General features: G+C 38.9%; 1 protein-coding gene and 1 long non-coding RNA gene across 2 annotated transcripts; one reads left to right on the plus strand and one right to left on the minus strand.

Annotated features, from left to right (window-relative positions):
- The first annotated feature begins 1,727 nt into the window (after window positions 1-1,727).
- Window positions 1,728-2,716, plus strand: LOC111325828 (uncharacterized). Its single transcript, XR_002694378.2, has 2 exons — window positions 1,728-2,005; window positions 2,387-2,716. It is a non-coding gene; the product is annotated as an uncharacterized LOC111325828 (long non-coding RNA).
- Window positions 2,717-4,093: 1,377 nt separating this feature from the next.
- Window positions 4,094-24,211, minus strand: LOC111325827 (telomerase protein component 1). The gene is made up of 28 exons (XM_022929742.2): window positions 23,397-24,211; window positions 21,233-21,883; window positions 20,647-20,765; window positions 20,368-20,483; window positions 20,241-20,276; window positions 19,606-19,706; window positions 19,021-19,102; window positions 18,498-18,606; window positions 18,218-18,402; window positions 17,655-17,719; window positions 17,065-17,235; window positions 15,966-16,168; window positions 15,171-15,321; window positions 14,201-14,417; window positions 13,741-13,818; window positions 13,200-13,355; window positions 12,553-12,744; window positions 12,092-12,239; window positions 11,701-11,786; window positions 11,475-11,564; window positions 11,026-11,118; window positions 10,811-10,943; window positions 10,459-10,571; window positions 8,598-8,795; window positions 7,820-7,964; window positions 7,259-7,397; window positions 5,829-6,057; window positions 4,094-4,961 (listed from the first exon to the last, which is right to left on the minus strand). Exons 1-28 carry the CDS (start codon window positions 23,864-23,866, stop codon window positions 4,359-4,361), a joined length of 5,079 nt encoding a protein of 1,692 aa, XP_022785477.1. The 5' UTR covers window positions 23,867-24,211; the 3' UTR covers window positions 4,094-4,358.
- Window positions 24,212-24,637: the final 426 nt, after the last annotated feature.

Genomic DNA, 24,637 nt, shown 5'->3' on the forward strand with positions numbered 1-24,637 from the left:
ATATTCATCTCCTTCCGTTGTTTAAATCATGTTATGAAAACTTAGCCACCCAATTTGAGATTTCACATTCTTTTCATTCGTCATAGGGCTGGTAGTTGAGGTAAAGTGCCGGTACATTATTCTCTCGGAATGCCTCCGAAATGAATACAGATTATTAAAATTAGAAGCAATTTATGGCGCAATTCAACGACTACGATATGCGAGCCCATTATCTTCATCAGCAAAGCTCCCAATAGTCACAGGCTTCTCGTCGACAGACGTAGTGAAAATCAAAAATTCCCTACATCGCAATTTGCTTCCAAATCTGAAAGCTATGGAAAGCTTGTGTCTCAATGAAGTCCCTAGTTGTTTATTCTTGATACTGTTGATTAAAAAGCTATCTTGCGGTGTTCAAGACGACTCTAAATACATTTTCTTTGTGGAATTCTAATCAGCTTTCTAAGAAGAAAGACCTAATCTGTCAGTATTTAAGACACGTTAGTTAGCCCGACTTCTGCGGTTGGAAAGGTAAATGAAAGGACAAGTCCTCGCATTAACGGTTAAAGAGTGTATAGATCCGTTTGGTTTTATTTCCTTAAGAACATGATGAAAAAAAAAAAGAACTGCAGCTTGGTCGTTACGGGATGATTTCAAACGCGGCCTTATTATATACACCTCATTAATGATCTTTTAAAATGATATAGCCCCAGTTTATTTTGACAAGTTCTTTTGCTTTAATATAATCAGGAATCATATCAACTGTGAAGGAAAGTGGAGAAAAGCCTAATGCAGATCAGGTAAGGTCACTCGTTTTATATTTATGGCGACATGTTGGCCACAGAAACCATACTAAAGCCTATTAGTAAGCTTGCAAGTGCCATTTTTAGCTGTAATGTTCTGTCATTGCCGCCTCATTATTGCCGCCTCATTATTGCCGCCTCGTTATTGCCGCCTCATTGGGTAAAGCACCTTCTTCTTTTAGGTACTACTGGGTCAGCAGCTAAGCTATAATGGACAAGAGGGGGATTTTAAAGAAATAGTAAGAAGCACGAACGTCAACATATTAGGTTACACGCCCTTGAATAGAATTAGCGAGTCCACCCACGCTTGCAGTTTCAAAGGTGTCAACGTGGGATCTAACGTCTGCTTGGAAAAACATGGACGATCAGAAACCAGAAAGAAAAGGATTTCATATCTGGTAAGATATAATAGACCGAGGTTCACTTCAACCAGCGATGTCAACGTGTTTAGTTATATCAGATTGGACAGGTTATCATCAATCATGTTTTAATACAAATTGCTTTGTCCTTGCCAACTAAATAATGGCTAACCAACAGCATAAACAAGTCTCTTGCATCAAATGACAGAAAAGAACTGATTTGAAAAAAGAAAAATGAGATTTCAGTCTCGAACGATATCACCAGCTACGGGCAACATACAAAGTGATTTCGTGAATCATGATAAAAGATAGGACAATTTCATGTACGCGCGAACGAATTTGTTTATTTAAACGAGACCCGTGAATAAGGAGCTGAATTAAACGTGATTCGTAAACCATTATATTTTGCGTGATGAGTTTTCGGCTATTTTAATACATTGTTTTGGAAATGAACGGATTGTTTTCGAAGGCTGTGGTTAGGTTTTGACCAGGGTTTTCACAGGAGATGGACTTGATGTGGGTCGAAAAAAGTCATGAAACAAACCGCCAATGGTTTTTGCACAAGTAAGATACGACACTATAGTTCATCTTTTGTTGGAATGCGTAAGACTGGTTGAGATTAGAAAAAGTAAAAATATTAATTCAACGTGATTGTCTCGAATTTTGCATGAAAGTTAAAGAATCCTGGATATTATTCGTGATGCGTGAAAAAGCCAAATATATTAAGGTAACTAAGTTTTATAAGGGGTATAGGGGACCCTCGACCCTTCTTCCAAAGATCTGCCTTTCAGTCTAACCTTTTATCCTTCTTTCATTAGACGCCACCCTCTAAAAGGCGAAGTTTTAAAGGAGGCTCGAGCCGTATCGGTAAGACCAATAGTTTTGTCGTCGTTGTTGTTGTATGCTCTTATTATGGATGTGTTTGTATGACTTGGTTTACAACCACCGCGCAAAGGAGCACTTTTTTTTTGTTTCATACATGCATACATACTTACATACATAAACTTTATTTAAGTGTCAGTAAGAATTTAGCTCTAAACTAGGAGCTAATTGGGAACACTCAATAAAAAGGTGAAAATTAAAAAAGGTTTAATAATTATAACCTATTTACTAATTGTAAAATCAGATGTCTTGGTCAGGACTGGCACATTTGGCAATTGCAGCTACCACCCAACAATCCCGTTATGTCCATTCCACGAGCTGAATCCTTGAATGTTCTTATTGTCGTACTTTTATCCTCTACGACAGACCTAGATGCGCAAAATCGCAATCCGTCCACGCCCGCAGATTCAAAGGAGTCAAGGTGGAATCTAAAGGCTGGATTGAAGGTCTTGGCTGGAGAGACAAAAGAACCAGACGAATTTTTTTTATCTGCGATGAGGTGTATGAAATCGACCAACTAGCGATGTTAGCGTGTCAAAGAGTGCGTCTTTCCCTAACATAAAAAACATTCAAAAGTACATTTTTACCTTGCATTAACACTGCAACATGTGATTTTATATTCTGAAGATATGTTGTTTATGTCACACATAGAGCGGGAATATTTCTGTGCTTGAAATAAACCTTTTATGTGGACTATTTCTTTGTGTAATATATGTGTATTTCAATTAAGCTACCGCAATCATGAAGATCTTACAAGAGGCTCAAAAAGGACAATCCGTATAGCTCAGTTTTATCAATTTTATAGCTTATTTTTACCGGATAGCTCAATTTTTATCACAACACGAGGAAAACATAATTTTACACAGCCTCGAGAGATAACATGACCGGAGCTAGACCGAATCTCGCTTTTGCGAGCAAAGTCTAATAACATTCATGCTAACCTGATGATATAGGACAAAACACTTTTTCAGCTCCTCCAGATCATCCGAATTGTATGAAAACTTCCTTTTAAAGCACGTAAGAGTAGATTTTACATTTCATGAGATGTTCACGGCTGTTGTTTCCGTACTTCTGTTGACTGTAGAGGTTTCCATCACCTTATTAGATTTGTGCTTTAATAATAGCACCCTCTTGTAGAAAATAAGCCAAAATTCATTCTGATATCTTCTGCAAGGAAGATTTCCCATAAAAAAAAACTCAAGCCATGTGACTCATCATTTGCGTCCAACCACGGGAAGCCCAAGCTCACATATACCTCCCTGAACCACGTTGAGCAATTGGATTTGCATTGGAATGAACAGACCTGCTCTCAACCATAAAATACATAGATTTCTTTTGATTTAGGACAAATTAACCCCGCTGAAAGGAATGTTCTTTTGCAATGTGTAAATTTGTTGGGCTGATTAAGGGCCATCAAGGGCCGTGACGCCAATCAAACAGATCCACATGCAGCGTGGGCAATGATGTTATCTTAGGCTTGTGTCGCACGTTCCAGGGTCATGTACAATAGCGTGCAATTAAAGGTTGCAATTCCAACCTAAGGATTTGCTGAGCTTTAGGATAAGGCGTTAATGGATATCATTGTACCCAAATCGATGGAGCTTTCAAATTGTGGTGCAAATTACTAACACTCGCGGCAAGGACTTGTGATTGTGTGACGCGAGGCATGCTCGATAGTTTTTATCAGTATTTCAAAATGTTTTCTCGTAATTCAAGATTTCGCACAGAATTGTACGCAGCAGAAAGACGTAGTGAAAACGATTTCACGGAGTATTATATCGCAAGATATCTTGCATCTTGCCTCATGGGAGTTGGACAGCGTAAGTCAGCGTTATTTTCAGTGCTTTTTCGTTTTCCTTCTCCTTCCATTCGGTTTTTATGTTTAGCTAGTATTCCATTTTTTCACCATGTGATTTAAAATTTTAATACAATAAATCTGAAGTAAATGTACTAACGTGGCTTTCTGGTTAAAACTGCGTACCCTCGATTGTCCTTAAATCGCAGTCGGGAAAAGGACGCTTTTGTCAATTTTAAGTAATTGGACCCGGGAACACGGGTCGCACCGACACATAATTAATTCCACAGGAACACTGTGAGCTTTGCATTTAACAGGTTAACAATAGCGCACCACAACCGAGAAGTCATAGTTACAACGAAATAAATCAACAAATAATTAATCACCTAGATACTGCAAATATATTAAAAGTATGATCTATCAATATCAAAAGTTGGTTTTTTTCACACTATAGGATGTGAGGAGATATTTGCGTTGTTTTGATTACAAAGCAGATCGGTCGAAATCGTCTTATGTAGATTAAAAGAGGTATTATGAATTCCTCTAAATCATCTGAATAATGTGCACATTTCCATTTGCGCATCCCACAACGGCAGATTTTCCATTTGACGAAATGTTCACGGCTGTTATTTCCGTGTTGTTGACTGTGAAGGTTCCCATCACCTTATTAGATCTGACCTCCTGCGCTTTGACAACACCTTCCTGTAGACTGTAAGCCAAAAGTCCTTCTGATATCTTCCGCAAAGAAGATTCACCGTTAACTACGCTCAATCCAGAAAATTTACCAGGAATCTGAGATGTCTGAACCGTCGATCCATCTCTATCTATGACATGGAAAATACCTTCATCGACGACCGATGCAGCGTTGTAAGAAGATCTCCTCTTTGTCCTGCCACTCCTGACTTTTTTAGATGCAGATATGTGATTACGACACTGAACAAAAGTTACCAGGTAATCGCAACCAACTTTCACCTGACGAATGATGGTGGGGTGTAGGGATATTTGGACTTTCCAGTTCGTGTGGTCGTTTAGATCCCACAAGTGAACCTCGGCAGGCCCTTTCATCCAATCCTGAGAACTACTTTGCCTTGGTACACTTATAGCCACAAGTCTGCCACATGTGCTTGATATGGCTGCTTCTGTGATCTGTTTGGAGAATGTTAGGGGACAATATCACTGCCACCAAATCACAATAATTATATGCCAACTCAGAAGAAAATCTTTTGAAGCCAAGTGTCTCTTTTCTAATTCATTTTCAGTAAGTTCCTAATTTGGCATTTCGATCCAGATTCCAATCAGTTATTTTCTCTTTTGTCGCTACTTTGATTCAGTTAACTTCTTTTGGTCAATCCTAAGATGATTAATGAATGTCAGATCTACAGACACCCTCGTTGGAAATAATGCAGCCTTCCTGCCCAACCTATGTCTTTTCGCAAGTTTAACAAAGAAATAATCATCAAGAGGCCTTGAAGGACTGGCAAAAGGCTCACCGGAATGTGGAATTTGCCCCTTGTTACGTCCCCCGTGTCAGAACTATTGTATGGCACTGATGATATTTTCTAACATGAACAAGAAACGCTTTTTTCTGGCAAAGCCAGCCATTATCAAATGTATGAATGTCAAATGTACTGCCAAAAAAATTTTTACAACTCTTCCAACAGTCATAAACTTATGTATATATGCACGATCCTTCGCAGTAAAGCACTATTTGAGCAATAGTGAAAATCAGACCTGAAAAAAATTTCAGGCTTGTACGGGATTCGAACCACTGACCTCTGCGATACTAGTGCAGCGCTCTACCAATTGAGCTAACAAGCCAACTGGGAGCAGGCCATCAAATTAATTCGACATAAACCCGTAGATGATAAATCAAACAACAACAAACATATGAAACATATGTATGAACTGCGGTTATGAAACGTATATGTGCACGATCCTTCGCAGTAAAGCACTATTTGAGCAATAGTCATAAACTTAGTCATAAACTTAGCAATAGTCATAAACTTATATTACCTTGTTTCCACTGTCAACTGAAAACCTCTGCTCAAATGCTTCTCTTTCATTCAGATCCATTGGTGGCGGATCTTTGAGCTCATGTTTTGCCCATTTCTCCAGACTGTATCTATTGACAGCGAGATAGAGTCTTACAGTTTCAGGCTCACTTTCCGTAATCAAGCAGGTGTACAAGCCGTCGGATGTGAATTTGGTGAAGAGGTGTTGGACAGTCAAAAGTGTAAGAGTTCTGATACGAATGAAAAAAGAATCAGTCAATCAATTACTCAGTGTGCCAAACGTGTATTCCGTCACTTGATTTTATTTGAGCTGCCTTCGTAGTAGTCAGTCGGTATGTAAGTTTCTTGGTTCGTGAGTCCGTCAGACTGTCAATCCATGGGTCTCAATCTATAGTTCTCTTAGTATTTAAGACATGGCCTGTACGTCTGTCAATCAGACGACCAGCTTTGCCGTCAGTACTATGAGCAGTAACATTATTTTGTAGGGCAGTCACGTATGAGTGAGCAATCGTTTAAGAGGCTTGTAGGGATAAAAAAGTAGTCGTCGTATTTTTCTACAAACACACACACACACACACACACACACCTAATCATTTACCGACCGAAACTTTCTACACCCAACAAACGCAATGAAATCGCGTCTTCTTACCGCCATAGAAACGAAGCTCTCTTACGCAACAGCTGAACTGTTAAACTTCGCCCCGCATAGATTAGATATATGTCTATTATTGTTATTACGTAAATTATTTTGTATATAAGAAGCGATGGTAAAGAATATTCTTATTAACTCCCCTGATGAGTGGGCAACCACGAAACAGGCTTGTCGGGATGAAAGAGTAGTTTATTTGTTTCTTTCTTCCACAAACATATACTTCGCTCTACATTAAAGTATTGCGCACTGTTTTACGAATATCTACGTTCTACACACTTATATATATATATATATATATATATATATTATATATATATATATGATATATATATTATATATATGATATATATAATATATATATATATATATATATATATTATATATATCATCACCTTAGTTGTGATTTGAGCACTCTCGCATGGCAACATGTCTGCACTTGGTCCCACAAGTGTAGCGCCCAGGCAATGGTTTATTCCAGAGCTTGGCCCAGTGTCTGCACTGCACTGATGAGACCCACATAGGTCGAAACAGTGTGCACTGTCTGCAGTTATATAACTGACCAGCTGACTTATATATATATAAGTCAGCTGGTCAGTCGGTTCGTCAGCCCGTCATTTGATCTATCAGTCTCTCATCCTGCAGTCCACCAATCGTTTAAGCATGTCAGCTAATCAGTTCAGTCAATCGTCCAATCAGTCAATCAATGAATCCGTTGATCGATAATCAGTTATATAACCCAATTAATCAGCTGGCCATTGGGAAAGAAAAGTAAACATCACCTGTGTGCTCCCATGAGAAGACTCCTGTCAGATCCATGAGGATCAACACCTGACTTGAGATGCCACACATCCACACCAGTCTCAACAAACACTGATACAAATGATGCGTCTTCAGAGAAACAGGGGCAGGTGCCACTGGCTACAAGGAAAGTACTGCAAATGAAAATTACTCGGATCTCCATAGTAACAAATTAAGAAGCTACATGATTTAGGTAAATACCTTGGAAATACTGCACATTTTCACTTACATACATAAATAACTCATTTAAGCACGACGTGTGAACTTTTTACAGTTCTAGAAACAGCTAATTTAACCGTGTTAAAAAAAAATTAACTATCACCTAGAAACTTAAAAAATGCTACACACCGCCAGTAAAAGTGGAACGCATCCTCAAGGTGACCGTCTAAGCAAGGTTGATTCAGACCATTTTTATCGTTAAGACTCCACTTAATGTAACAAGCCTAAACCAAAGTGCACCCCCATAAAGCATTTGTATAGCAGATCAGCATTAGTTTATTTGTGGGGAAAAAGGATGTGTCATAGACAATTGCCTTTTTTACCTCTATTGCCAGAAGCAGGGTGTAACCGATGTAGTCGGTACACAGGTGGTTGGGCCTGCCATACCCATGTCTCAGTCAAGGAACAACTTACTGCTAATTCATTATCATTGGAAAATGTACACTCTTGAACGAGACTGCTGTGGTTCTGAAAAAGGCAAAATCATATAAGGATTTCACACATAACGGCTGAGAACACTTAGACTTGTAATAGTAATATTCAACGGTGTCTCCTATAGAGATGAGTATTTTTACTAAAAGTAAAGCTTGAGTTTATCTTCATGTTGCCATAATTTGTATTAAGGAATGTGACTATTTCTTAGCTTGTCTCAGTTATACTGTACGACATAAGAAACTCTGAGGGAAGGCTGGCCTTGTCCAAACCAAACACCAATTCTTTGAAACGAAGCTTCTCTCACAGCGGGGCAATGTTATGGAATATTTTGCCCAAAAACTTAAAAAATGCTTCATCCATTAACCATTTTAGGCGAAATCTTAACGTAGTCGATATGTAGGATTCCCACACGACAATCATGTAAAGCAGTTGAATAATCTTAGTTTTTATTAGGTAACTGATGGTTTTCCGTGTTTAAATAAAGATTTACATACATACATACATACATACTGCACGTTTCATCTAATTCGCTACATAAAGCTTCAAATCGCACAGTTAAAGAAGCAGATATTTTCCTATTTCTTAAAACCTACACTAATTTATTTCAGCTTAGTCGACAAGCTAATGTTTATTGGTGAGCAACTGACTTGGTGACAACTGACTTACTGGAAGCTTGACTACTTTCGGTGAAGGCATGTTTCTCGTATCCCATAGTTGAACGGTGCTGTCATCTGAGGCTGTTGCAATTAAGGGATGACCGCTTTCCCTGTTCCCAATACAGCAGGTTCGAATTTCACCCGAATGGCCTGTCAGTATTTCCCATTCTGGACTTTTATCGTACGGTTTAGGAGCCATGCACAATACCTTCAGTGAGAATAAGATATGGAAAAATGTTTCGTCTTGTCACCAGCATAAGACAAAGAAGAAAATCTGAACTCCCCATGAGGAGTCGAACAGTCGAACCTTTGACCTCGGATTCCGCGCTTTGATGCTCTACAATAGAGCAGAAAGGACCGATATGTTGGCCTAAGACATCATTAAAGGAGTAAGTTTCTAAAGAAATTGTGGTACTACGTCGGTGGGGGTAACAAGGTAATTTGATAATATCAACTAAGTTGAAATTGTAAATTGGCCACCGTGAAGAGTTAAAAAGCTGACGTTTCGAGCGTTAGCCTTTCGTCAGAGCGATGACGAAGGCCTAACACTCGAAACGTCAGCTTTTTAACTCTTTACGGTGGCCAATTTACAATTTCAACTTAGTTGATACTACCAAATTACTAAGACATCATTGGGTTTATTGCGATAGAATAGATGGATGAAAAGATGGACGAATGGTAAAATAATAGATCTTGAGATGCAATGAATAAATGAAGTTCATATATTTTGAACTGCGGTATTAGATACGTATGATGTGCGATCCTCGCAGTAGATAGCGCCATTTATGCAATAGCGAAAATCAGACCTGAAAAAAAAATCAGGTTTGTACGGGACTCGAACCACTGACCTCTGCGATACTAGTGCGATACTAGTCAGTGGTTCGAGTCCCGTACAAACCTGCTGATTTTTTTCAAGTCTGATTTTCGCTATTGCATAAATAGCGCTATCTACTGCGAGGATCGCACATCATACGTATCTAATACCGCAGTTCAAAATATATGAACTTCATTTAACAATTGGTTCATGCTTTAGCGTGCACTATCGAGTTATGGAGCACGCGGGAAGTTTGGAAAGCACGAAAGAAGCGTAAAAGTTGCCCTCGGCTATCGCCTCGGGCAACTCTAGCTTCTTGAGTGCTCTCCAAACTTCCCACGTGCTCCATAACTCGATAGTGCACAGCTGAAAGCATGAACCAATTGTTTTAGAGCATAGCCAGTGGAATTGTGCATCAAATGCGACACGAAAAACGGACAACAATATCAGTTGAAGCGAATCGTGACGGCGCTGATGCCGAGTCTCCTTTTCCTTTGTTTTTCTCTTTTTCTGCCTCATTTAAGAACTCTAGCCCATGGGAAAAGGTCGAAACATTGTCTTCGTTTTCGGACTAGCAGGCCGAGTTTCTGTTTGTATCCATTATTGTCGCGAAATGTGTTATTTTTTCCCGCACTAGCAATGGCCGCTCGCGCGAAAAAAAAATTTCTGGCGAAGTCGGATTTGCTGACGCTATCAGCGTGCACTATCGGGATTTTGAGCACGCTTACGTATAATGAATTTGAATGCGCGACTCTGCTAGCTATGTTCTAAATATTCATTGCATCTCATTCATCACTTTCACGGGTTTATTACGAATCAATTTAACGGCCTGCTCCCAGTTGGCTTGTTAGTTCAATTGGAAGAGCGCTGCACTAGTATCGCAGAGGTCAGTGGTTCGAGTCCCGTACAAACCTGATTTTTTTCAGGTCTGATTTTCGCTATTGCATAAATAGCGCTATCTACTGCGAGGATCGCACATCATACGTATAATAGATCTTGTCATCTATTCTCATCAATAACGGCCATAGAAGACTTAGTGTTTCCATATAAGTAATACCTGGAGATGTTCATTGTCTTTGAGGTCCTGGGTAGCAATGTAATCGAACTCTGGAGAAAACACGACAAACGCGACACCCAAACAGTTCATGGCAAGTGTCCTCAGGAGTTTTGCTGTAACACAAGTAAGCTCTTAGGATACTATAAACTTAATTTACAACTTTCTTTTTTAATCTAGCCATGCACACAACACAAAACAAACTTCATGGTTCAGATGGCGAAAAAGCTTATATCCGAACATCACTTTCTGTTGTTTTTGTTTCTTTCCCTTACCCGCTTTTTTCTCTCATTTTTCTTTTGCACCGTTCCAAACGCTTAATGGTATATATATGGTGATGAGAGACCCCACTTACCACTCTGAATATTCCATATGTAAGTTCCATTCGACAGCACTGCTCCTAACTTGGCACCGTTCTTCGAAAAACTTATGGTAGCGCCATCCATTTTCGGAGCGGTCTTCTTACCAGTCTCGAAGACCCTCACGTCCTGATTGAAGTAAAAGAAAATAAATTCATACCTATTGAAAAGCTTTGAATTCAAAAACTGCGAGACGAAAGTCATTGCCAACCTTATGAGATTTCGGGTTCCACAAATACATCTTGTCTGATCCAAATGCTAACGAGTTGCCATCTGGAGAGATTGCCAGAACTTTTGGCCTTCTCTGTAAAAAAAAAAAAAATAGCCGGGCATCAAGCAAAAGTCCTTTTAACCCACTCTTCGGACAATTTTTTTCTCTTGTTTTTTTTTTTTTTTTTCATATATTAAGTTCTACCAAAAAAAGGAAATTTAACAAGCTTGCTTTGATTAATTTTATTTAAATATATATTGTCGCTCAAGTGATTCCCTTTTATCGTAGATGCAATGGGAAATTATTTGTATGCTCAATTTAAATCGTGGAAGAAATAGATTGCCAAGGCTGTCAATCCTCTCTGATCCGCAAAAGTTCAAAATTGTGACTGCAACCTGCCCAGCAGGCGATCCACCAAAACACTAAAACTAAGACTCGTAAACACTCACCGGGAGTTCTTCTTTCATAACAGGCTGTCCGTTAGAGGAAGGTGAAGTACTATAGGAACGTAGCTTACCATGCGCTGTTGCCAGAAATATCTACCGTGAAAGTATATTTATTCAGTTTTAGAACGACATAGTTCTAAAAAATAGAAATAGTAAGAAAACATAACAATGATAGGCAAAAATAACAAGATTACATCTACCGCCATTAATATCCTCTCTGTCGATTTACCTCCCAAGCCTTGCCTTTCTTGGTACTAACAATGCTTGCTTTATCGTCAATGTCGCAGTCAACATTTATCTCTTGAAGAGTTGTCCCTTTTATAAACAATTGTTTATAAAATAAGTAATACAAATGTCATGGACTAAACGAATATTCATATCAATATATAAACTTAGGAACGCTGTAATTGCTAAAATTGAGTCTTCTCGTTGTCTTGTTTTCAGTCCACACGCAGCGAGAGGGCGCAACACGATGTAAAATAAGAACAAAACAAGTTCTATGAAACGCACCAACTGCATTTGATAAATTAAAAACCTTTGTGTTCGCTGCAAAAGCGTAGATAGCTGGCACCTTTACTTGCAACCTTTGTATGGAGGTGAGGGTAGGGTTTTTATCATACCTTCATGTTTACCACCAGTGCCCAGGCCGAAACGGAAAATGGAGTGCGAACCAGCGACTGCAACCCAGTGGCATTGGTCTATGCTGGCGGGAAACGATATCACGTGACATTCGCAATACTTTGTCATGACGGTATAGCCACTTGCGACCTAAAGAGAAAGCATATGAAAGTCTTAGCTTGTCTATGTTTTACATAGAACCAAACAGAAAAAAATTCATCCGAAAGTATGTCAAAGATAATGTTCTTTATGAATCAGCCTTGCAAACTAGAAACAATTCATGCACGAGTGGCAAAAGGAGAAAAGGAACCCTGCAGAAAACTTTAACGCAAAAATCTGATGAATCACTTTACATTATCTCTAGTCACACAATATCACAGCAGATACGTTACACTATGTTATCTTTTATGGTCACATCTATGCTTTATGTCGATTAGGTCGTAAATTCAAACTCGATACTAACCATAAATACACGCAACACCCCATCTGTAGCGTACGTGGCCAGATATTTGCAGCCTTTGGAGAAAACACATCTCCTGACTCCTGCTGGATGCTTAAATGATGCTACGTTGATCTTGCGAGACTCCATTTTCGTTAAATCTCTCCAAAGAGTGATCTTAGCGCCTTCATGTTTGCTGGCTGTTTCCAAATATTTCTTGGTAAAGAAAAGTAGAACAGTCAATAAAAGAGGGAAAATTCAAAGTTCTCTACTGTATTCCTGATTCAATTTTCGTAGTTTCCCTTTAATTCGAAGGCCCTCTTGTTACGGATTTTACGGATCAACTTCATTATCTGAGAAACGATGCACCTGCCCCCGCCCCCCCCCCCCAACTCCAACAACAGTCATCTGATAACAAGTTAGGGTTTATGACTGATTAGGAGAGGGGTAGGTGCGTAGTTGTTCAGATACTGACAGGTTCTAATGTTACCGAAATTGCATGGAGCATTAAAAGACATCTCGTTTTAATCGTAGCTATATATTGTGATGAAGGTCATTCTTTGTTGTCAGCTTTTGCTTTTGTGGCGGATCATCTCGTATAACCAACATCAGTGTTGCTGAGCGTAGACTACTACTGTACAGTATGTAAATTAAGTAGTGGCGTATCTAACCTTAGCCATAGTAGCGCAATATGAAATATCGGGTTCATTGAGACAAAGCTGTGGTACCAGCTCAGGGAACTGACTCAGTTGTTGAGCATTGGCTCGAATACAACTGTACACGTCTTCTATCATGGCTGACTTGTCATTGCTGCACTTCAAGGAAGCCTAGAAATGAGGGAAGTAAAGAAAAAATTCCAAAGATGAGGTCAATTCAAATGCTGTGATCTAGTAATCGATTCCCTAGAAACTAGGTCGGGAGACTTCCCCTTTTCACGCCACGAAAAAGCAGCTCTGTAACAACAACGACAAGATAGGTATTGCCTTGAATACAGATTGAGTAGATTGGTGTCCAGCGATCGCTCCAAGCGGAGCAGTTAATATAAACGAACAGTGGTCGAAGTCATCACGATGAACACAACTAAAGAAATGATGTAGAAATTCATTTAAAATCGATGACTTCACATCTCTAGTATCTCTGTAATCGTAGATATTTAACATTGCAAAAACATGGATTCTATTGTTAACAGTTTTCCCATTCAGTATAACCTACCTCAGAGAGTTCAAGAGTCAGTTCGAATGCTTTTCCAGCCTTACACTTTGCCATCAGCCATGGAATCTGACACACAATCTAGAAGATAAAAAGCAATCCTTCAGATCACGTCACTATTCTTAATAGCGTTGGTTGACGAACACTAAGTGGTCATTAGTGTTGAGGTTTGTGGCTATAAGTTTGGTTAAATTTCCAGCAGAGAAGAACAAATTGTTAGAGTTACAAGAGAAATAGCCGGTAGGTAAAAAATAGGAACCGCGATAAACAATATATTGTCGAGTGCGACCTTTCCTTGACAAACATATAATTGTGAGGATCCCTTAAGTTTTGCGAACCTTTTTTTTTTTTTTTTTCTTTCCATGATATTCCTCTTTCGGTTCAACATGATGCATGAGAAGTGAAGAGAGGAGAGCGTGGTAAAAAAGAAATAAAAGCGTTATTTGGAAATATAACAACAGACCTCCACAAATTCATTCCACATGTCACATCTGATCAAATAGTAAGGTAGCTCGCTTAACTTGCGCAAGTTGTATCTTGGTCTATTCCCTTCATTTTCGGAATCCATGCTATCTTCTGAGTCTTCAGTACTTAATAACAACGGCTGATCTGCCACTATTCTGAATGCACTTCTTCTTGTTCTGTCTTTGTCTGTGTATGGCTTTGCTTCCCGCGCCCACCTTTAAAGTAGAAAATTATTAAATCCCCTTCCAACGGCTGAGAGGACTTCAAGGAGGAATTTTTTTAGTAATGTTGCTACTAAATTATTTCAAATTGCTTCACTGCCTTGTGTCAGTTTTAGAGGGTTGATAAAGAGAGCAATGATTATATGACAAAAAGTTCTTACTCAGTCTTACTCAGTGAATGACGCACACAATTTCGAAAAGAAACAAATTCCGAATGTTCACAGTAGGAGTTGAGTATACGACCTTCCGACTACTACCGACTACTACCGACTAATACCGACTATATACCGACTAATACCGACTACTACCGACTAATACCGACTACTACCGACTAATACCGACTACTACCGACTAATACCGACTACTACCGACTAATACTGACTACTACCGATTATAGGAGAACCGTGATAGGCTAAGCTGTTCAAGCTGGTCCATGTTGACATTGATCATCTTTATTACAAGAAATGTGGTTTAAGCTTTCATGGATGACGCTTGAATTTAGTCCCCTAACTCGGCAATTTAATTTCGATCATACCTGGTTCTATTTCCTCTAACGCGGAAACGACTATCTTAAACTCGCACACAGATAAGTTCATCATTCTTATTTCACACATAAAAAATTTACGTGGCTTTTCATGCATTTTTATCACCCATTTCCTATAATTGTGTCAGAATGTCAGTGCTTGAATCAGAATGCCACTGAACACGTTGGTTACATTACCGTTAGCGTCTTATCGTATCGAATACCTGCCACTGAAGTAATTTGCTAAATCCCTGTGAAGCGAGTCTGTGAAGGGCTTATCACTCAAAAAATAACTCCTTGCTGCCTCCAGGAACAGTCTGTGATACCACTTGTATACCACGTGACCATCTGCGGCTACCTTCACCAGATAACTGCCTGCAAGAGAAGAAGTAACGATGCTTACCCTAAAGTCCAAACGGCCCTCAAGTAAGAAATTATTTTGCTATCACTCACTTAGTCTATCCCCTAGAATAAATCAATTAAGCCAATCGGATCTCACAGTCCTGCTTACTAAATTAAAAAGTTTTTCGGAATTTAAATCTTTTCCCTCTATTTGAACCCAGGGATATTATAAACATCATATTAACCTCGTAAGTTACGGAACCTAATTCTTTCTCGCTTCGCGCTTGCGCCATAAATCCAAGCGGAAATAAGACAATAAGTAAGTTACAATAAGAACCTCGAGCTCGCTTAGATAGAAGAATTAAAACAGTCAGTCTCTTGGATTTTCTCAGATTGTAAAAACTAGGGTGAGCGCCTCCTTACGTAGTCTTTTCTTTTGTCAGAAGAAAGCAAGAGTGTACTGGTGGCCAAATGAACAAACTGTAGCGAGTTTCAGTAGAGCAGCAAGTTTAATCGGTGACCCATTATTACTGGCACTACCATGATGTTGGTCTTGAAAGCTGCCTTTTATAATTACTTAAGGTTAGGTATTGAGTATCTGTTTAACTTAAATTTCAAAGTAAACATCCATAATTTCAAAACTTTTCCCTTTTTTGTATTACATGTAAACCTCTCACCTAAATCGTTGCGGAGTCGAGTCCACAGAAGAGGTGGCAGCCTTCTGATTGGTGAAACGTGGTATTTAAAGACCTCATCAGAGAGTACGATATCATCACATGATAAGATATCTTCCAGTTCTGACTTCGAAAGACCTGTTTTAGAGGCTGTGATGTAACCTAGAGCCCTACGGACAAACTGTTCCCCATGCTCTGTGATCAAGCTGAAATATCAAAAACTTGATTCATTAATTTAAAGACAGGAAAACATAGATTTTTCAACAAACTTGCATTTAGTGGGGGCCTCATGAATTTCAGTTTAGGACATGGTCATTGAATAGCACTTTAAGTGGGAACGGGGGGTGATCAAGAGACTATGGAAAATTTATTTCCAACGAAGGAGGGAGGAATTTACAAGGAAAATTATCTATGACCTGCCATTGCTGTAGCTGATGCTCGGAAGAACTTGGAAATTTGATAGATCTGGGAAATGTGCTCCATTAAGTAAAGCTATATACTAAAAGCTGTAATTTTCAGGAAACGGGATATTGAAAGCGTTACAGTCCAATTTAGAGGAGAGAAAATTAATTAGGCTTACAGACCCCGAGGAAAGTTCCCAGTAGGTTATTGGTCATATGTTTTTATATGAGCATGCAGGTTGTACAACAGGGTTTAGGTTCAAGTTTAAGTTTAGTTTAAGTTTAATTCATTCGCCACAGGAATGGCAGGAGAAAGGAACAGAAATTTCGTTCCAAGTGACACCTAACCCCTTTATTACCCACCAATCCCACCCCGGGAAGGACATCCATCACACAGTAATCTCGTGTGTGAGAAATTAACGTCTCCTACTCCAACCCTGCAGGAGACGGGACCTCCATTTATCGTCCCTATCCGAGAAGACTAGAATATCTAACCATTTGCAGGTATTATTACAAAGGCAGCACTTTCTTCTCAGTTAATTAAAGACCCTGAGTGTTGGTCCGGCCGGATTTGAACTCACGACCTCCCGCACAACAGTCCGGCGCTCTACCAATTGCGCTAACCGGGAAGCGGGTAACCACCACAATGGGTGGTAAAGTATTTGAAAAGGAGTTATAGGAGAAATTTGAAACTCACGAACCGTTCAAAAAGTTGTATGATCAGCTCTGTCGCAGTCGGTCTTAATTCCTTGTGTGTGTTTTCAGAGAAAGATTTCCAACGAAGAGCTGTGTCACAAGCAAGTTTCATGTAAAGTGCTGTTGGTTTAGAACAGGTTTCTAATACTTGGGACCTTTGCTGTGCTGTGAGTTTCCTGCGAAGGTTGATTATCAAATCTGTAAATAACATAATTGAGAAGGACCCAAGATGTGTCTGTACATACACATCACATTGCCTTTTTATGCAGAAGTAAATTTCTGCACCTGTTATATTGGACCTGAACGAAACGAAATACGACATTTATAGAAGATTGTCAGTCTGCAAAATATTCAATTGCTATCTATATTTCTGGTAGTTTTTCTGGTTCTGAACAAAAAATTGAAATTTTTTTATTTAAGCTAGGTTCAGAATCTCCAAGGCAATGTGAATTTTTTTCCTCATATCAGAGTTAGAATAAAGAAGTAGGCTATGAGTAATGTTGTTACCTATAAACGTTTTGTTTCATAAGTTTGGAAAAAAAAAACTTACTAACAATGGATTGAGAACTTAGTCTGCTTAATAGTGAAAGCATACCTTTTCTCTTTTTCTAATCTCATATCTAGAATGCTTTCAGCGTCACTTGATTCCAAGGATGAAACCTTCAGAAAGCAATGAGTATGCAAAATCAAAGACAATAACGTGTGATTCATGTCACAGTTTACGGTAAGCTTATTAATGGAGTCATTAAAAGAAAGAATGATGTGATCATTGGAAATAAAGATAGTTTGGCCATCAAGGATCGAAGTGAACAAGATCACAGCTTGTAGATTTAACATCTTTACGCTGATTTCTTTATGCTGAAGGTCATCATGGGTCAACCTCCTGCATTTTTTATCATCCACTTTCCTCCTTCTCCTTTTTTTTTTTTTTTTGGACTCGTCATCATTTTCTAGTTTCACTTAGCTAATCTTTCGCTGTTTTATCAGAGCTGAAAATAGTTCTATGCGTCGCAGAAAAATAATTCAAGTCGCTTTATGGTGCCTACCTTAATATTTAATTAGATTCTAATTGCTACAACCGCGGAATGAAATGCTTCCTCCGCCAGTTCATATCATATGCAATGTTCCAGAGAAGAAAATGTGTTACAATGAACTTACCTCAAGATAAAATTCAGCATTGTTTTCTGGTTTTAGTTTGGTTTTTAGTACAGCAAGGCACCCTCCTGTATTGGGAAGGGTGCTCACCACAATGTGGACATTATTTGGCAAGCTCATTGGAAGCCATCTTAAGGCACGTCCGTCATCTTGGTCTGACAGCTGGTCCAGTGAGTCGAGAAATAAAACTGAAAGATTTGAGTTTGTATTAAAGTAGCAGTGTCACATGATTTAGTTGTTAAAATGTGTGCGCATTGAAACTAGGATGTTTGGTATGTATTACCTATTGGCTTTTCTGGTGTGGCTCTTTGGAGAAGAGAGCGAAATGTTGCCACTAGCCGCTCACAGTTGTCTGTAATAACTGTTGATGTATCGTTCAACACCAAGCACATCTGCAATTATAAAGAAAATTCATAGAATGACACAAAACTAATCAGTAAGGATTAGGCTTGGTGATGTAATTTAACGCAAACAAAAAACCGAAAGAATCCCAGTGGTTAATCAGAGAAAAATATGCATAACTCGTAACTAGAAGAATCTGATCATTTTTACAGACAGCATATGTAACTAGCTCCAGCGAGAGACAATGAAATTTACTTAGAAAGGATTGGTTTTACTCCTGTCTTCTTGCGGTTTGTTTGAAAACTGATCTAAATTCATGATTCCTTTCGAATGCACTCACGAAAGTGCTCTATGAAGTCATTTTTAATAGTGCCGGCCAGATAACCTGGTTATGCCCGTATAGATTGGGATTGGAGGTGTCTTTTTTTGCCACCCAACCAAACCTTTGATCATTGAGAACATACCTGCTGACACAAACTTCTCAACAGAGATCTTACATCAGATGAGAAAGGTGAAGTGCCTATGAATCGTATGAAATGAAATGGCCTACAAAATAAAATACGTTACGTTGACATATAGCTTGCAGTGATTGTAGGCAATACCAAGCGAATCCTGTGTTCTGATTGGCTACCCGAGCGGGCAAGATGGGCCCATCATGTCCGCTCGTGACTGGCAGCTTTTGTCCGACGCGAGAAAGCAAATTGCTTGAAATAAACTTATAAAAGTCTTCGTAATTTTTGAAGAGTATCGGGGGTGCAGTCGCTAAAAGCGGTAGAAGACTTTCAAAATAGATGAATCATAAACGATTCTCGTGGGTTTATTGTGCTACAAAAATGACAATTGGCTTTAGTTCCCGTCTCTAAAAATAAACAAATAATTCTTGATTCTTGATTTTCGGGGCCAGCAACGAGAATTTATCCGCTTCTGGAAAACATCCACCATACATTAGGAATGTCAAATTATAAGCCACTATTGCACAGTATTCTACTCGTATATAACCAAGAGAATTTAAACTGGTCGATATTCTCATGATATTACAAAACTATTACCTTCCAGTCTCTACTCCACTCCAATCTTCAATAGACATGTTGAACACTTTGGCCATAAGGGACGTTTTTCCACATCCAGAAATACCATGGACAACAAAGGGCTAAATTGAAATGGCGTTTTAGTTTGTAAGTAATGTGTCAGACACAAGAGACAATGGTTGATTCTGACTCGTTCCACTCTACAGATGTTAGGGATCTTAAGGAAACCACGAAGGCGACGGCAACGGGGACGCCGAGACAGAACAAAAGATCTAATGGGCAGAACAATAGCATAGCAAGGGCATTTTTAAACATTGCACTTTCTTAGCCCTCCTCTGTAACACAACGTGATATCACCAAAACTTGCATGTTCTAAGAACGGAAACCCGACGACAATTATATAAATTTCCATTTGGGACTCAATGTAGCCCACATACGTAATACTGAAATTGAGGTGGGGAACCTTAGGAGACGGCAAACACGTCGATTAGAGAAATTCTAACTTGAAATTAAATCGAAAGTTTCGGTGTTTATGTCCTAAGTGCAGAAGGTCATCACTGACTCATGGAGTTACGTTAAAGGAAAGGATAACAGGCCTTGATTTTCGGTGATAAGGTTAACGTTGAACAAATATTGTACGAGAAGTCGTCACCAACCTTTCCACCATTATCCATCTTCAGGTAAGCTTCCATCTGAAAAGATGAACGAGCAGACTTTCATTTTAACACAAAGAAGCCAGAGTGTGTGGAATGACTAAGGTTGGCTTTTGGGAAAAGCAGTTACCTTTTTCAGAAAAAGTTTCCTGCCAACAAATGCCTCTGTCCTTTTCTCTGCCATTGTCGCGTGGTTAAGAACCTCGAGATACAAGGGGTCATCGATCACTTTATGTTTAGCTACAGCTGTAAGAAAAGAGTTGTACAACGGAATTAACTCAATGATACAAATATACCGTTAATTAGCCTAATGCAAAATACTGTACTATTGATACGGTCATGACTGGGCGAATTAGAGATTGAGTCACTTGAGGTTAGATTGTAATTATAAACATTTCCAATATTTCACCTTCCTGGATGGCATCGACCATTAACTGACAGAACTTGTCACAGAAATTCTTTACTTCTTCTTTGTTCTTTTTCACGTCGATATGACCATCTCTTGTAACGTGTAGAGACAGGCTATATCTGTAAAACGAAACACCAATGTTTCAATTGTTAACATCTCCACCGGTTACCTTTCTTTCTACAACCACTGTTCAAACGGTTATAGTTTAGTACCGACGTGTAATGCCATGAATATCGGTGGCTTGTGGAGTACATTAAATTTCAGTCATGGGAAGATCTGCAACCGTATGTCTAGATAATCCTTTGTTATCTGGGGTATAGTAGGTTAAAGAATCTGTCTGTGAAGGATCAAGAAATGATGAAACGAGACCAGGAAACTTTAAGCTTGTATAACCCTTCAGTTCTTTCAGTCGTTCAAACGGGCAGACGATGAGTTTGGGCCGTTCTACAAGAAGCAAATTCTGTTTGTATATTATTATTATGAAAACAAAATTGAAATTCGGCAAACTTGACATGAAAGCATATGCATAGAGTGACGTTTTTCTGATTCTCCTACCATTCTTATTTCCTCTTTATCATTTCCTCACCTGCAGATGTTGGCATTTGGAATAAATTCTTGACAGCTATCTCTAAGCCTCTGTAGCGAACATTTTGCATCATTTCGTTTTGTGGAGTGCGATTGAAACCCGCATTCCTCTACATCTATATAGCGCTTGGCGAAACCATTGTTATTTGGATCAATCTCGTCTATTCCTTTAAGGGAACGTAAAAAGAGAAACATATAATTGGGATCCATGTCTTCCCCTCTAATCCCAGTCATAATTTCCTCCTCTGTCACTGATATTTTAAAATCCTCTTCTGTCATGTTGCAAAGGGAAAAAGCTGAAACGTCTGTCTGACTCGCAGCCTTTTGTAAAGCTTCTCTCATGGTTACCAAATCCTGCCACCACTGATTTCTTTCCTGTCTTGTCTTGGTCGTCATATCGACTACAGCGGAATTCTTGTAAGCGTGCGGGTAATATGTTGACACAGGAAGTAGTACGTACGCCGCAGGGAAACTGTTCTCATCCAGTTTGTACCACTTTTCCAACAGTTCAGATGCGCTTTTGCTGCCTGGCTGACTCTTGACGCTACTTAACAGCATCTGAAACACTTCCTTATCAATTTTGTTCGGGATTGGTCTATAGCCATACTTGTCACCAATAATACAAACCATGTATGGTCCTATGGACTCCTTCCTAGAATTTGTCAGGAACAGCACGCCAGAATAAATAAATAGATTTTTTAAGACTTTATTCTTGATAAAGAGAGCATACGCGAGAATCTCACCAATTTCAAACAGTCCATGTAAGGTAAAAGTTTACACCGTTACAATTCTTTCGTTAAACGCTCTTCTTTCTTGACACTTTTTGTTCATTTTCTCAAAAACCATCTACTTTACGCTCAGATCCTTCGGTATGCATGGAGTTCCGCTGCGGAGAATTCTCTCGCACAGTTTAGCGTGATAACAAAAGAGAGACTATGAAATGTTCATTTGTTGATATTGCGTGTATTTGACGAACTGGTTTAAAAACAATGATCAACTTTAACCAGTTTTTGAGTGGTAAGCTGTATCGATATGCGCAAAATACCGTCACTATTGCAAACTACATCTGGCTGACCCCATTTCCGCTTTCGTTATAAGAGGAAAATATGTAATAAAAATTCTGGCTCCGGTTGTTCAAAGGGCGGATAACGCTATCCGGCGGATAAATCGCTATCCAGCGGATAAGTGTTACCAAAACGTACTGCGCTCTCCACCGGATAGAGATTTATCCAGTGTATAGCGTTATCCATCCTTTGAACAACCGGGGCCTGATCACTCGAACAAGAAAACGGATATCGAAACTAAACGTATTAAGGAAAAAAAAGTTTTTTTCAAGCTCCACATCTGATTTCAATGTATTGGAATTTTTTTCACAGAAGTTAGGATATCTGTAAGAAAATATTGCCATTAATTAATTAACCTTGCAGAGTGCTATTTTTTTTTAATCCCCATTAATAGAGCGACTATTAGTAGTTTGCAGTTATGAAACACTCATATGAGCGCATTTTTAGTTGTTGAATAGATTTTTTACGATGGAGGCTTCTATCCATTACTGCTCAGAAACATGGCCTAGATCTGGCCAAATTAACAAGTCTTCAATGAAACACTTTGTTTTATCAAATAAAAAAAGGGAGTAAGTTTCTAAATAAAATTTGGTGCTGCATCGGAGGGTGGTATAACGAGTTAATTTGGTTTCATCAACTGAGTTAATGATACAAACTGGCCACTCTTTCCGACAAAAAACCCTTTACGGTGGCCAAATTACATTATCAACTCATTTGTAAAATCGAATGATGTTGTTTATCAGCTGGTTTTTTTTTTAATAGGTTTACCTAAATTTTCTAAGAGGTAAAATCTGTGCTAAGTATTTTACTTTGAATTAATCTTTGTTTTGTTTTAAAAACTAATCTTTTGTTATTCTGTATGAATAAAAAAAAGAGCTTAAAGATACGTTTCATTATGTACCGTGTTGTCTCTAAGCAACGTATTCTTTCAGAATCTTCGACCATTGTTTAAAAGCACTCAATCCTTACACTGTGCTTCAAAATTCCACTAACACGACAAACGTATTTCTTAATTATGCCATGAAAAATAATCCCCCTCGACCGCTTATCAATTTCATGGCGAAATTTGTCATTTGTAAACAACAAATCAAAATTGCATACCTGCATCGTTGTACTTCTTTCACACAAATTTCAACTGCTTGATGTTCGTCCGTCATTTCGTCACGCACTCCCCAGCGCATGTCAGCCACACTGAAATTATAGCCAAGTTGTCGACAAAATTCGCGCAAATATGGATACACGTCTTCCATGAGTAGATCTCTTTCCCTGCACATGTCCGTAAAAGTTGAACTCAGAAATATAGCGATCTCCCTCGAAGGAATACTCCATCTTGAATCTGGTTTGATTTTCCCTTGTAGCAGGTTGTTGAAATACTCCATCAACTCTTCGTCTTCGTTTTGAAGTAACTCCTTCCGTTTGCGGTAAATATGCGATGGAGCTTTGCGGAGAATTGTTCTCCAGGGCTCCCTAACGGAGCGATCGTCTTGCCAAAGCTGCAAAGCCTGACGGAATTTTTGGTTGGCAAGTACAACTCGTCGAAGAGTAGCTGCTTTCGTATTACCATTTCCCATCTTGAAGGAGCCCGCCTCCGTCAACCACACTTTAACCACTGGTGTCACGAAAATCTCTTGTGACCAAAATCGAAAAGCCTAGTTTAGGTCAGGGTATTTTGTGAGTAAAATCTCGATCACCGATGAACCAAACTAGATTAATTAAACAGGAAGCAATTCCGGGTAAGACTTGCCGCCTTCAGTGAACTGATTTCGCCTAGAGTACCGAAGTTTTAGGTCAAATTAGGATAGAGCGCATGATTAGTCCGTGAAGTGACGCTATTTGGTAGCATGAAGCTGAACTACAAATCCCTGCCGAAGTAGTTCTAATTATAAGGTCACAACAGTATGCGGTATTGTTTTTACATAATCATAATTAATATTCAAGACTCGAGCGTAATCAATTCGGTACACTCTTTTGTTAACGAACTCCAATAGGCCGGGCTATTGTTACGTTTTATAATATTTTTTCAAGCAAACTTTTAATTGGACCTTAGACCTCTTAAAGCATAAAAAAATTCATAAGTCCATCAAAACAAATATTATCTGGGTAAATACCAAAAGGTGCGATCAACTAAACCCAGCATAAACAATCGTAATCTGCTAGTCAAGAGATTTGTTTTCAAATTCTATTGGCACTGCAATTAATATATCTGCTTTTTCCACCCAATTACTTTGCATTTTGTAATCCGTTGCGCGCCAGTCGATTTATTTATTTGCGGGGTTTGTACACAATAAGTACTTCAGAAGGATCTCGTCACGGAAAGTGCTATCACACTTTTTTCGTAGTCG

Source organism: Stylophora pistillata, chromosome 8 (genome assembly GCF_964205215.1).
Source record: "Stylophora pistillata chromosome 8, jaStyPist1.2, whole genome shotgun sequence".
NCBI classification, from domain to species: Eukaryota; Metazoa; Cnidaria; class Anthozoa; order Scleractinia; family Pocilloporidae; genus Stylophora; species Stylophora pistillata.